Source organism: Cupressus sempervirens, chromosome 3 (assembly GCF_028749045.1).
Source record: "Cupressus sempervirens isolate cs-2001-9-10 chromosome 3, ASM2874904v1, whole genome shotgun sequence".
Taxonomy (NCBI): Eukaryota; Viridiplantae; Streptophyta; class Pinopsida; order Cupressales; family Cupressaceae; genus Cupressus; species Cupressus sempervirens.
The window spans coordinates 768,338,973-768,354,171 of NC_143120.1; the positions used below are offsets into that span (position 1 = coordinate 768,338,973).

The following is a 15,199-nucleotide window of genomic DNA, read 5'->3' on the forward strand; positions in this document are numbered from 1 at the left end:
AATGCAATTTTCAAACCATGTCCTTCTTTTCTGGATCAACAAAACGTTCAGGTTGTTCAATGTAAACCTCTTCATCCAATACGCCATTGAGAAATGCTAACTTAACATCCATCTGATAAAATTTGAATCCTTTGAATGTAGCATATGCAAGTAAGTTTTTGACACCTTCCAATCTTGCAATAGGAGCAAAAGTTTCTCCATAGTCTACACCTTCTTCTTGAGAGTATCCTTTGCATACTAGTCTAGCTTTTTTCCTTGATACCTTACCATCTTCATTTAGTTTGTTTCTAAATACCCACTTTGTTCCAATCACATTTTTGTCTTTGGGTCTAGGTGCAAGAGTCACTATTTTGTTTTTCTCTATTTGTTCTATCTCTTCATTCATAGCTTCAATCAAACTTTCATTTTCTAATGCATCTTTGACATTTCTAGGTTCAAAATCAGCAAGTAAACAAGTTCCTTTCAACTTACTTCTTGTCATTGTTCCTTCCGATTTATCTCCAATGATCAAATCTGGTGCATGATGCCTTCTGAAATACTTGGTTAACACGGGCTCCTTTCCTTTTGAATGACTTGCACTATTATTCTTCTATGTTTCAACTTCTAGTTCTGATTCTAGTTGCTTGGGCTCAGTGGATGCTAACTCAGTAGCTTCTATTTGCAACTTGGGTTCTTGCAGCTTGGTAAGTACTGACTCGGTTTGAACTTCTTTTGACTCGGTTAATGAAGACTCTAGAGTTGAGAATTCTTGATTAATAAGTATACTTGGAATTGTATCAAGTTCAATGTAAACAAATCTTCTTTAGTCTTCAGGTTTATTTTTTCTTTCTTCTTCTATTCTTTCTGCAAACTCATCAACTTTCACATGTGCACTTTCTATGACTTTGTGAGTAGATAAGTTCAAACATCTATATGCTTTGCTTTTGTAATAGTATCCCAAAAATATTCCTTCATCACTTTTTACATCAAATTTAGCTTTTCTAGATTCTTTCAAAATGTAACATTTTCTTCCAAATACTTTTAGATAACTTACATTGGGTTTGTAGCCATACCACAACTCATAGGGTGTTTTGAATGAGTCCTTTTTTAGTTGTACTCGGTTCAAGGTATGAACTGCAGTGCTGATAGCTTCCTTCTAGTATTTGATAGCAATGTCTTCCTCAATCATTAAAGTTCTTACACAATCCATGATAGATATGTTCCTTCTTTCTACTATTCCATTTTGTTCTAGAGTTACAAGTGTTGAAACTGGAGTTACATGTGTTGAAACCTATCTTTTGATTCCCCTTTCAATGAAAAAGTTATTGAACTCATGTGAAATGAATTCACCACCTCTGTTAGATGTTAAGAATTTTATTCTTTTGCCAATTTTCTTTTCTACTCTGGCCAAATACCATTTGAACTTTTCAAATGCTTTTGATTTCTCTCTGAGGTACATGACAGTCATCATTCTTGCATAATCATCAACAAAAAAAATAAAGAATTTTTCACCTGTATAACTTTCAATGCCAATAGGTCCACACAAATCAGTATCCATAATTTCTAGAACTTCTTCAGTCTGAAAGTTCTTGCTTTTAAAACTAGCCTTTCTCATTTTACCAATTTAACAATTCTTGCATAGACCAACCTCAGGTTTCTTTATGTTAGGAATACCTCTTACTTTTTTGAATTTACTGATCTTTATTAAGTTGTCAAAGTTTACATGACATAACCTCCTATGCCACAACTAACTTTCTTCTATTTGAGCAATGAAACATGAACATTCACCAAGTTCATAATAAAATAAGTTACCTTTTGTTTGAGTGCCTAATCCAATCAGCTTTTCTTTGCCATCTAGCAAACTTTCTTTTTCATGCATAAATTCTACTTTGAATCCATTATTGAGTAGCTATGCCACACTCAAAAAATTATGCTTGAGTCCTTCTACCCAATATGCATTATCACATACAAGTTCTTTGGTTAGTGAGATTCTTCCTTTTCCTCTTATACAACAAGGTTCATTGTTACCAAATCTTACACTGCCACCATCATAGTCTTCAAAGTATTCAAACTTAGTTTTATCACCAATAATGTGATGAGGACAACCACTGTCTATGATCCATGTATCATTTATGCTCATATGAGAAATAAGAGTCATTTTCTCATCATTATCCAACTCATCTTTCATAGCAATGCAGACAATTTCATCTTCTTCTTCATCATCAGAATCATTAGAATCTTTAGCTATAAAACATGTTTTCTTACCTTTATCCTTGAATGATTTGAAGTCTTTCTTGCCATTTTACTTGTGACCTTTCTTCTCATCTTTATTCTTCTTATTTGGGAACCTAGTTACAATATGTCCAATTTATTCACAAGAAAAGCAAATTAGAGGAACCTTACCTTTGTATTTCCCTTTGCCTCTTGAATATTTTCTTGCTAGTAGAGCTTCAACCACTTCAAGATCACTATCTGAACTTTGTTCTGATTCTTCATTACTATCTGATTGTGGATCCTTCATCTTTTTCCCTTTTTATTTGAGTGAAAGCTTGGCTTTAAATGCTGATTCAACATTCTTGGTAGCTGGAACATAATTGTCATCATTTTCTAGCTCAAATGTAGTCAATCTTTCAACTATGGCCTCTAAATTTATTTTATGATTTGCCTCACATCTTCTTTCTTGAATTGCAGAGACTTTGATTGCATAAATGGGAAGTAGAGTTCTAAGAATTTTACTTATAACTGTCTCCTCATTGATGTCTCCTCCAAATGCTTTGATTGCACTAACACATGCTTTAACTCTTTCAACATACTTTGCAATGTTTTGATCCTCTCTCATCCTCATTTGATCAAATTTTCCTCTCAAAATTTTTGCTTTGGCTCTTCTTACATTATCATCTCCTCCATAGATGTCTTTTAGCTTGTTCCACATGTCAAAGGTAGATTTGCAATTTATGATGTCATCAAATTTTTCATAACTCAGAGTAGATGCTATATCTATCATCATGTTTTTGTGAGTCTTCTTTTCAGCAATATCATTGATAGATAATGTACCAGAAGGTTCTTCATATTTTTCATCAAGGTACTTCAGCCCTATATCACCAATGGAAGCTAGATGAAGCCTCGTCAATCTTTGCCATGTTATGAAGTTGTCCTTGTTAAGTCTTGGAATTTTCCTTTTGTAAGACATCCTGATCTTTAGCTTAGATCCTTGAAATCTTTTCCTATAAGCACCAAAAGCTCTGATACCAATTGTTGGAATTAAAGGTAGAGTAACTGAGAGGGGAGGTGAATCAGTTACTCACAAAAATTAATCCATAGATCCCTTAGATGTCTTAAAGATCTAGTTACTACTGATACTCGATAAAAAAATGTTGTAACTTAGTAAATTAAACTATTACTTATCTTCAAGTATTCATGCATGCAATTGAAAATAGAATGAACACAAGAGACACCACTTTTAATGTGGAAACCCAATATGGGAAAAACCACCAAGTAACTAGTCTCTAATTTTTCACTCTTCTGAAGTGAGCCCTGTTAGGAGCCAACCCTATTAAAGGTTACAATACAAACTGTTAGGTGTGACCCTATTAGAGGATTTAATCACCCTATTAGGAGTGGCCTTGCTAGAGGTCTTTAGAGCAATTCAACTAAACTATCACCTTGTTAGAGGATTTACAAAATGGTTGTTAAAACAACTCTATTAAGAGATTTGAAATCACTACTACAATGGTTAGAAAGCAACAATGAATTGACCTGAACAAGATGCAACTAAATTTCCTGGCTACAAGTCTCTGTTCAATATCATTAGATCCTCCTCGATCAAATATGGCTCTACTGCTCCTCAATGATCTCTGATCATCCTTCAAATTCGCTTCCACAATAATCAGTCTTCATATCACATTAATTCCACACACTTAGAATTCACAACTTGACCTCTTACTTATTCCATTCAGATTGTCAAGTCGGCCCATTTACATGTTACATTTACCAATAAACCATACATCATTCGGCTACAGATATTACTCTAAACAAATAAGTGTTATTTCATAAAATAATGAAATCCTTTACTAGTCAACCCTGCTTGGTAAATACTACTTCTAGAAATTTCCCGAGTTAACCTTATTGACTCGGTTAATATTGCAATATCTGTAAAATCCTTTGGCTGCTGAGTTTACTTGGTAAGAACTGAATTCCTTCATGAGATCTTAGTAAGAACTACTTTTGCCACATTTCCTTTGATGACCGAGTGAGCTTAGTAGATTTTTTCCTTTTGCCTCGCTAACCATCTAAGCTCGGTAAATACTTTCTTTTGCCATGCTGACCTTTTGAGCTCGCTAGACACTATCCTTTGCCTTGCTAACCTTCTTAGCTCGATAGACACTATCCTTTGCCTTGCTGACCTTCTGAGCTCGGTAAACACTGTCTTTTGCCTTGCTAACCTTCTGAGCTTGGTAGACACTATCCTTTGCCTTGCTGACCTTCTAAGCTCAATAGACATTGTCCTTTTCCTTGCTAACCTTCTGAGCTCAGTAGACACCATTTAATGACTGATATGACATTTGTGTGACATCAAAGACAACACACAATTTGAACAATTGTATCCAACATCCTATTTCTAACAAAAATTACATCATGCATGGTTTGAAAAGATTGATGTCTATTGCATTAAGGGTCATCCTTAATATACTATGAATATAATTTATCCATAAATATTTGACAATGTTATATTCAATTAAACTACATGCTTCCAATGTTGGTGCTTAAAAATTGCTAATCTCTAAAAGTTAATATTCAAATTAACTTAACTTATTCTTATAGGAATTGATTGTCTTGATCCAAATCCATTAAATACTAATTCAAATGAGTTCTAGTTTCCATGACCACTTCGATATAGCTCACTATAAACAAGATAGATGTAGTACATGACATGTTAAATTATTTTAAGTAGAGGATGAATAGTTATTAAGAAAATCATAGGCCCACAAAGTTAGTAAATAATTGATTAGATAATCTCATTGGTCTTCTAACCTCACCGTGATGTAAAGAGTTGAACTTAGAATTTGCCCAATATTATAACTCTATGTAGAGGATGATTTTTGATGATTTGGAATAATTTTAAAATTGGTTTTCTATGAGATGTTGTAAGAACAAATAATGTGCCTTTTAATAGGGAAGTATATTAGTTTGAAAAAAGTCAAGGAGATATTTAAAGATGTAAGAACTCTCAAGAAGAGTATCAATAGTAGGTGGATGGAGCATATAAGGTGGAAATTGCTAAAATATTGAAAGGATTGTACAAAATTTATTTCATTTTTTTTTGAGATATTATAAACTCGTTAAGTAAATTAGTTAGCCTTCCTATTGAAAGCAAGTATGCAATGTATGTACTTTTACATTAGCACAATACTAAATAAATATTTGATATTGAATTGGGAAAAAATGATAATGTCAACTTGCATAGAAACTAGCTAACACTACTTTTAATGAAAGGTTTTTAGTGAAATCCTTTTGATTATGAAACTTTCTTTCCTTATTTGGAAAGAAAATGAGTAATGAGATTGAGCCTTAACAAGTTTTGGTGTATGAAAATTATTCTTAGTTGAATTATAGGCAATACATTGTAGTACACCACTAAAGAAGAAACGACTCATTTTCTATGTGTTTATTAAACTATTAGTACAAAAAGGTATGACTAAGAGGTTGTCTAATTCTAGAATGGGTAAAGTACAGAAACATGTGAGATTATTTTTCATTTTTGTAAATTTATTTCATCAAAATGGAAGGATTTATATATACACCTTATAAATTTTCTAGGTGTCTTGAATACATAGTATTTTGTTTCACTATAATTATCAAGGTAATTATCTAAAATATATAGATTGTTATTGTCCAAACTCTAAGTTTCAATATAGTTATGCATAATTATCAAGAATCATTATTAAACTACCTTTTTATTATGTAAAATATTTCAAAATATGATTAGTTATGTATAATTTATATTTGTACAAGGAAAAAATAAACTTTAATCCATTTAAAAGGATTAGAAAGTGGATATGTACTATCCTATAGCACATTTATCACTTACAACATTATTGGGCTAATTGAAGTAATGATTAAGAGCCAAAAAAGGTAATTTGAAATTGACCTTAGCTCCCCCCTATTGCACCCCCCATCCCCCTCACCCTTCTCATTCTCTCTACTCTTTTTCTTCACCTCTCTATATTTAACTCTTCCATATTTCTCTATCCCCTCCCCCCACCCCCCCCACCCCCCCCCCCCCACCACACACCTCTCCACTCTCTCTTTTCATCTCTTCACCTTCCTCCCTTCCTCATGTCCCTCTCTAATCTTATCTTATGTAAGATCTTAATCTTAGTCTTACTAAGTATTTCCACTTTAACATTAGAACACAAGATGCAAAAAACATCCATGGAAAACCTAGTTGACTATTCAACCATTCATGTAATTAAAACCATAATCACAGGTTAACAATAATTCTCCATTAAAGAAAATTTATTACATGACATTTATCCAAGTATATTAACCTATAGGTCATACATCCATCAATGTACATGATTCAAATAATTACAATTCATTGTTCAGCATAAAAATGGATACATCAATTTCCTAGTATATTATATTCATTAATATGAATACATCAATTACAAGTATACGAAATTTATTGAACAAAAATTACCTTGGAAAAGTGTTCATTTGCAAATTATGATCTCCTTATCTGTTGGATATTTCCCATCTTCTATCTAAGATAGGAGTGTGGTCCAAACACTTTTACTAGCCAATCACAAACTGGTTGGCTCTCTCAAGGTTCTTCCTAACATGAAGAATATCCTAATCCTGGCCCGATAAGCCTAGAAACCCATAACAAGAGGATCAAATGAATCTAGTCTAGTTGTGAAACTAACTACAATCTCAATGTATTTCCTAGATGTAGAACATAATTCATGGAAGGACCAAAAATAAATATAAAATCATATATACACATATGCAATAATAGCTTCAACTAAACCACTTAATCTAGAATTACTAATAGAAAGAAACAAAAACAATTTATCCATTTCTATCCAAAATGATTGGCAGATAGAAACAAAAAATAAAGAATGTATCCATTTCTATCTAGAATGATTAACAGATAGAAAGAAACAAAAATAATGTATCCATTTCTAACCCCCCCTGATTTTCCAATTTTATACCCATCCTACAAGGAAACAACACACTCATAAGAAAAAGAAGTAGCTCCTAAGAACAAAAGAATTCCTTTTTCCTATGCACTCCAGTTAAATGGTTATTGTCTATATAAACATTTAACAACCATTTATTTCCCTGAGAACATAATGTTGTAAAATTTGGATCAAACATGTCATAAAATTCACATATAAGGCATAGTCTTAATGGGATGGCTTAAACATCACACACTAAAGCTTCATTCCTAGACTAAAAGTGTTAAATAGTCAAAGTTGACTTATTTTTTCAAGCTTAATTTTTGCCTTAGTGTGTGATGTTTAAGGGTGGCTAATTTTAATAGACTACCATTCTTGAATTACAAGTTAGAAATAGAATCAAATTGCATGTTCAAGATAACATTTCATAGACTTGCTACAATAATCATTATGTCTCATTCACTTTCCCAAATTCACTAAAACAGAGACCCAAATTTTTTATAAGTATTCCACATAAGTGATTATAACCAGGCTCACATAAGTTTTGGAAACCCAATAACATAGGTTGCCAACATGGTGATTGACCTTAACCGATGAATGTTAAATGATTAAGGAAAACATGTTATGTCCATTTTGTAAGGTGTTGGTCTATTTTTTGGTACTCGTCATAGAATAGAGAGAAATTAAAATTTAATTATCTCACATTAGTGACTCTCTAATATTTTTTAACCCATTTTTTTAACATCGCAAGCAAGCTTAATCTAGACAACAAGTAATGGAGAAGTCCCTCATCCCATACGATGGCAATGATCTACTAATATACCATTATTCATAATAAATTTTTTAATTTACACAATCCATTACCCAGTCTATGTTGTTTTACCACCACTTGAAAGCCATGAAAATTGTCTAAATTATTTACCAGACAATGACAATTCACATAGAAATAAATAGTCCTCTGGGTGAAAGTAGAAAAATATCTTGTTTGAATTTCTAGTTCCTAGTTTCATGCATGCTATACCAATGGCATTCTACATGGCATATGAAAATCAAGGGCGATATTACTACCAATTCAATTTTCCAAACTACATGTTAGAATTTAGAATGGACTTCAATCAATGCAGTAGACTAGTATGAAGCCTTATCGACTCTACCTCAACCAAAGTCTCTTCTGATGCTCCTACAACCACCCACACACTCAAAACATAAAATGAGTCATTATCCACATATCAACCCCATAATCATTAATTGATAAATTACTTTAACTACTCATTACTCTCATGTTCATATAATGAAATGACATAACAATAATTTTATTAACATCATGATACATAAACATTCATTAATGCATTTTCTATTAAATCACAAATTTAAATGCATCTTTATTTCATAATCATCAATATATCATATGATTTCCTTTAAATGACAAAATTAAATGCATAAATTACTTTAATTATTTGATTAACTAATATCTTAAATAGGGTTCACCAAGTCAAGAGGTGTCAAGGATGCCAAACAAGTAGAATACTAGGAACACCAAAAGGTAACATGTGACATATTATCTCTCTCAATTCATCCTCCCCTTACTACTCTCTCTACAAACCTTTCTACCTCTATCTCACTTAGTAAACATGGAAAAACATGGCTTTTTGGAACCATCACTTAACTAAATTTGGTGAAAATATATATATTATTCCATACGTGCTTAGTGATCAAAATTTCAAAATCTATTGACTTTTAAAATGTTATTGTTTTCTACATTCATAGAAAAAGATTTAAGAAAATATCTAATAAATAAAGTAACGTGGAACACAATAGACACTAAATTATATTTTAGTGATAAAATATGAATGTTTTGATGTGCACTCAATGTTGGACCCTCTTGACTATTTTGAAAAATATGTAGTAGTTTAAAAACTAGATTGAAAATGTTGCAATTTATATTGTTAGTTCATATTTTAAATCTTATTGTACACATCTTGAATTGTCCATCTAAGTTTATGTTTATTTGATTGCAAGACCAATTTTTTTTTCCTATTTTACCTACTTTTAGTCCCTATTTCTATCTATTAATAAATAAATTATGTTGATATTCTTTTGAATACTTTGACAAAGTATTTGATGTGTAGAATAGATTTAATAGAAAATGGTGTTTACAAAGATCTAAATAAGTATATTAAGGTAAGTATCAGGGAATCTTTGAGAAGTCTTAGGAATCACTAGGTGAGTGAGTTCTTTTAGGTCAAACTTATTGGTGGAATATTGTGTGATGAGAAAGATTGAAAAAAAATATATCTATAAGCATAAAATGACCTATATGATGATGTAAATTCTAATTTTATAAAAAAATTAGATTTAAATTATTTCTAGTTACCCATTAGTATGATCTTGACGTAGTCTTGTTTTATGGTTAAGTACATAATGATTTTTTCTCAATGTGAGGACACTATACTATGTCAAATATTTGTATACTAAATCAAAATAATTGATAAAGAGAAATGAGAAATTTAAAATTTAGATTTGATTTTGAAACTAGCTTATTCCTATCATCCTTAAAGATTGACCTAGGTCACTAGTGCATCTCATAATAATCTTAACTTGTTCATCTAAATTTATGCTTCTATTGATTTCAAGAAGAACAAAATGTCCAATTTAACCTACCCTTAGTTCATATTTCCATCCACTTACAAATAAATAATGTTTATATTATATTGAATACTTTGACAAAGTATTTTGTCATGTGGTTTAGATTTAATAGAAAATGGTGTCTAGAAAAATTCAAATTTGAATATATTAAGCTGAGTATAGAGCACCTTTAAGGAGCTTAGGAAGCAATAGACTAGTGATTTCAATTATGTCAAACCTATTGGTAGAATATATTGTGTGATGAGAATGATTGAAAAACATATCCATAGACATCTAAGTGATCAATATGATGATGAAATTTTATTCTCTATATAAAATGGAATTTTATTCTCAAAACAAGAAGCCCATGTATAAAAATCAACGTACAGTAAAATAAATAGAGAGGAGGTCAAAAGGCAATATTAAGCTTGACATGAAACGACATAATAAGTTTTTAATATAAAGGTTGGACTATATATTTCTATAATTTCATTAATGGCATGGTAGTGCGCTTGAGAGAGATAGAGAGGTCTGATTCTTTTAGTTTAAAAACCACTATTCCAGAACAAATGTTTGTTCATCTTTTGAATATAAATGGAATTTAGGCAGAGGTTTCTAGACAGTATCTAGCCTATCATTAGGAATGTTTGAATTTTTACAATTGGAATCTGGTCTTTTGGGGTATGTTCATATTTGGAATGTAGGCTTAATCCATTTCGGCATGCTCAAAAATAGCCAGAAGATCTGAGAGAGTCAAACACTAAGAAGGTGGTGGCAGGTAAAAGAGTGACATTTTCCCAACTTAGCCCCTCCTTTCAAAGAACAATAATCATAGTGCGAGGAATAAGGAATTTTTGGATGGGACAAGATGGATTGAATGAAACTTTGCTGCTATAAAAGCCATTTGATCCTTCAATAATCTCAAATCATATTACCCACTTCCCTACTGTAAGCAATTGTAAGAATCCTTGCATGAAAATGGAACAGAAAAATATTATCCTTAGTCCTGCAGCTTTAATGGCGTTTATGCTTATAATTCAGCTAAGCTCAAGTTGGGTTATAAATACAGCACAAGCCCAAAGTACTAGAGTGGGGTTTTATTCTTCCACTTGTCCAAATGTGGAGTCGATTGTTAAATCCACTGTGGAGTCTCATGTTTCCTCAGATAAGACGGTTGCACCGGGCCTGCTCAGACTTTTCTTCCACGACTGTTTTATCCAAGCATGAAACGTTTCTCTTCTCTTTAGCATTATTTTACTCAAACATTTCTAATATACTAGAATTTCATTGGTGTCTTTTCTAATCAATGTTTTAGATCATATTTATTATTTGTATGTTACAGAATTTGAAAGAAAGATATAGAGATTATATTAGTTAGTAAGAAATAAGATGTGAATGAAAGCTAATATCTCGAAACATACTAGAATGTTTATTTTGTTTTGAGTTGATAAATGATATCAATTGTAGGAGTGATATTACATGCAAATGATTGAATCTTTCAAAACTTCTTGTTTTCTTAATCAAAAACATAATTTGAGATTGGAATATTGTAGGGGTGTGATGGGTCCATACTGATAACTGGCCCTTCTGCTGAGAAAAATGCACTCACCAACCTTGGATTGCGAGGATTCGACGTGATTGAAGATGTAAAAACTAAAGTTGAAGCTGCCTGCCCTGGTGTTGTTTCTTGTGCTGACATTCTTACTCTTGCTACTCGTGATGCGGTTGTTCTGGTATGTTTTTGGATGAGTCATCTTAGTAAATCAAAGCTTAGAATGTGTTGTTTAAGTCAACTTATATGTTTTTTTGTCTAACAAATTATGTCCAATAAAAATAGTGTGTGGAACAAATGTAATTCTGATTGAAAAAGAGCTGGAATTGTTGTGGTTCAGAGCAAGGGAACTAGCTGGAATGTTCCAACAGGAAGGAGAGATGGACTGGTTTCCTCTTCTTCTGATGCGGCTAACATGCCAACACCCTCTGACTCAATCGACGTTCTCAAGAAGAAGTTCAGTGATAAAGGCCTCAACACCCAAGAGTTTGTAACTCTAGTTGGTGAGCATGTTAACTGACTAAAATAAGTGCATACGTTTTGCTTTTTATAAGTATCATGACTAAGAGTCAAGGATTAAGAGGTATCCATTTCATCAAAGTCATTGAATGCACGATTCTTGTCTTATCGCTTCAATCATACTTATAATAGCTTTTGAATCTTCCTTATTACTTATACTCAATCAATTGAATTACAATCTTTTGGTTCATTCACTAATTCAATATAACACTTAAAAATGAAGTACTTAGAAATAACTATGCCATCAAAATTATCAAAGACATGATCTCAACTTCTCTCTTCTATGATACCTATGATGGCTTTGAACCTTCTTTATCAATTATGTTCAATCAGTTAGAATTACATTCGCCTTCTACAATAAAGGACTTAAGATTTGTTATTCCTTGAACAGGAGGGCATACAATTGGACAAACTGATTGTCAATTTTTCAGCTATCGACTCTACAACTTCACCTCAGATGGGAATGCGGATCCCACAATAAGTTCAGCATCTGTGGGTGATCTCCAATCAGCATGCCCATTTGGTGGGGATGGATCAAAAAGAGTTGCTCTGGATAAAGGAAGCGAAACAACTTTTGACACATCTTTTTTCAAGAATGTGAGAGATGGAAATGCACTTCTTGAATCTGATCAGAGAATGTTGTCTGATAACTCAACTTCACCTTATGTTCTCCAGTATGCCCAAGCTTCCTATGGATTTGGCATATCTTTTGCTCATGCCATGATAAAGATGAGCAACATTGGTGTAAAGACTGGCTCAGATGGTGAGATTCGCACTGTTTGTTCTGCTTTCAACTAAATTGGCACACTCAATATCATACCCTATACAAAATAATTACTACCATATGAATAAGAATAAATATGTATTGCATTACAAGAAGATAAGTTAGTCTTCTTTTATGATATCATTAGCTTATGTTCTTCCTACTGTGGAAAATTGTTAAAAGTAGATGTTGATGTAGAATATGCATTCCTACAAGTTCTTTGACTTATGTTGAGAACCATTGAGTATAATTTCAAATAGTGCATATACTTTTATTTGATGTCAGACGTCTCCAAGCAAAAAGATGGTCAAATTTTATAAGGATTTAGTTAGTTTTCTTAATGTCCTGATGTTTTTAATATGGCTGCGTTAATTTCATGATGTTTTTATAAATCGACTTTGACCGAGAGTTATTACGTCGAATATAAATCAATCATTATAGTAAATGAGTATATTTTTTATTTCTTTGCAATTTCACATAGTCAAGTATAGCATAATTAACAATATTTTAATATATTTTGTTTTCTGTGAAAGTCAACAACTAGTATATACAATAGTTAATTAAGATGCCATTTATATAGCTATGTGCTTATAAACATTGTTAATAATAAATGTGTAATTATTGATATACAAATCAAGAAGTGTCATTTAGTGACTTAGTACTTGTCTTTAAGTGATATTAGTTTTAATTTTGATAATAAATATAATTATAATTTTATTATATATTTATTTAATTACTTACATATTTGAACTTCTTTATAATGTTGATACATAGAATATAATAATAAGTAATTAAATTCTATCTATTATCTTCTTTCTCATATTAAAAATATGTAACTAAGCTTCACTCATCAATACAAAAAAATATATAAATTTTTTGTTTCATAATGTGGAACAAAGCTATGGAAAAAAAAAATGAATTGGAAAGAAATAATATGACATCCTATAAATAAAGGTACAATAAAATGGTCCCTAGCTAGAAATAATTACAAAAGAAGAGGGGTATTGCCCAAGTCAAAATAGTTACTATTGCCACACATGTTAACATAACCAATGTTATTTTAAAGGTAAACAAAGGTAATTACACAAATTTAAAAGCAAAATACTCATAAATACCTACCCAAATGACTAAATAGAAATAACTAATTATCCACAAATATAGATATAAATATTATAATATGTGTAATTATTGATATACATTAATAGCAATATGATATAAAGTATCAATATTTCTATCATTGTTAGAAAGTAAAGCTCACCAAGATAACTGAGAGGGGAGGGTAGGGGTGAATCAATTATCAGATCAATATTACTTTTATCAACTGTATTGAACTTCAAACACATGGTCAATATAAAGATCAACCATAAGAAGATACTACACATACAGAATAGTTCACCAAATATGTTAATTAGAGAAACCCTTAATCATAGGGAAATCTCCAGTGGGGATGGTACCCACAAAATGATGTACTAATAAATTATAGATTACTTGTAAGAGGCTAGACTCTGTTAGGAGCCAATGAAATACATTTTGTACATATCAGTCCCTACTAGGAGATTTTGAATCCCTGTGAGGGGTTTCCAACTCTGTTAGAAATTGTAGAAGGTAGATGGACCCACTGTCCAAATAGCTTCAGGGGCAAGACCACCAAACTCACTATCTAACTGAACTTTGTATTATTCCTTTTAGAATAATAAAAAAGCAACTGAACTTAGCAACTCAATCTCTTGATCTATCCTCTTATTGTGCCTCTATTGTGCCAAAATACTTCTTAGATCTCAATACCATATCTACAAACTTACATCACAATGATCCCTTTGATCACTTTGTCACATTTACCAATCTTCTTCACTTATTGCATTTACTTTCTTCTTGCACACAATACATACCTCATCATAAGGAAAATAACTTACCTTTATATGAAGTCATCAAAATAATTCATTGAGTTAGCCTTGAAACTTTCCCAAATAATTATAATAGTACCTCATTAAGATAACATGCTACAATACATCTTTTTATAATTACATAAAATTGTTGGCTCACAGTATTAACAAATTTTCTTATGTGTGACCTCAGGTTTCACACACTTATTGATGTCATCATCAAGATGTCTTCTATCTCTATCTAACTATAGTCAATTAGATTATATCCCTATTAGGAGATATAATCCAAACATCAAAAACCACTTCTCAGGTACTCTATCTAAAAATTTATCTTTTGTAAATCATCCATAACTGCCACTAGTCTTTGACTTTCTACACACACTCCTAACCACTCAATTAGGAAACACTGTAGAACATGTCTCTAACTATGCTTGACCTCATCTTCAGTACTCAATCCATACAACCTCAATATCTATCTACTACTTTTCCAATCCTCACAATATGTTGACATCAATGACAAACATAGTCATGAATACAACACAGTCATGTTGTCAATCTCTCCAATGCTCCAACAATGTTAGAATATTTCCCCATAGAAATATCATCATCATTCATGCTAACAATCTCCCCCTTTGGGATTGACAAATACATAGATGGAAAAAATCTAAGCTCCAAGAATACCAAACATACTGCTATG

At 31.7% G+C, this 15,199-nt stretch overlaps 1 protein-coding gene across 1 annotated transcript; it reads left to right on the forward strand.

Moving 5' to 3' along the window:
- The first annotated feature begins 10,727 nt into the window (after positions 1-10,727).
- LOC149569061 (cationic peroxidase 2-like) lies at positions 10,728-12,760 on the forward strand. The gene is made up of 4 exons (XM_089817689.1): positions 10,728-11,006; positions 11,339-11,518; positions 11,678-11,840; positions 12,248-12,760. The coding sequence occupies exons 1-4, from the start codon at positions 10,758-10,760 to the stop codon at positions 12,652-12,654; spliced, it is 999 nt and encodes a 332-aa protein (XP_089673815.1). The 5' UTR covers positions 10,728-10,757; the 3' UTR covers positions 12,655-12,760.
- The last annotated feature ends 2,439 nt before the right edge of the window (positions 12,761-15,199 follow it).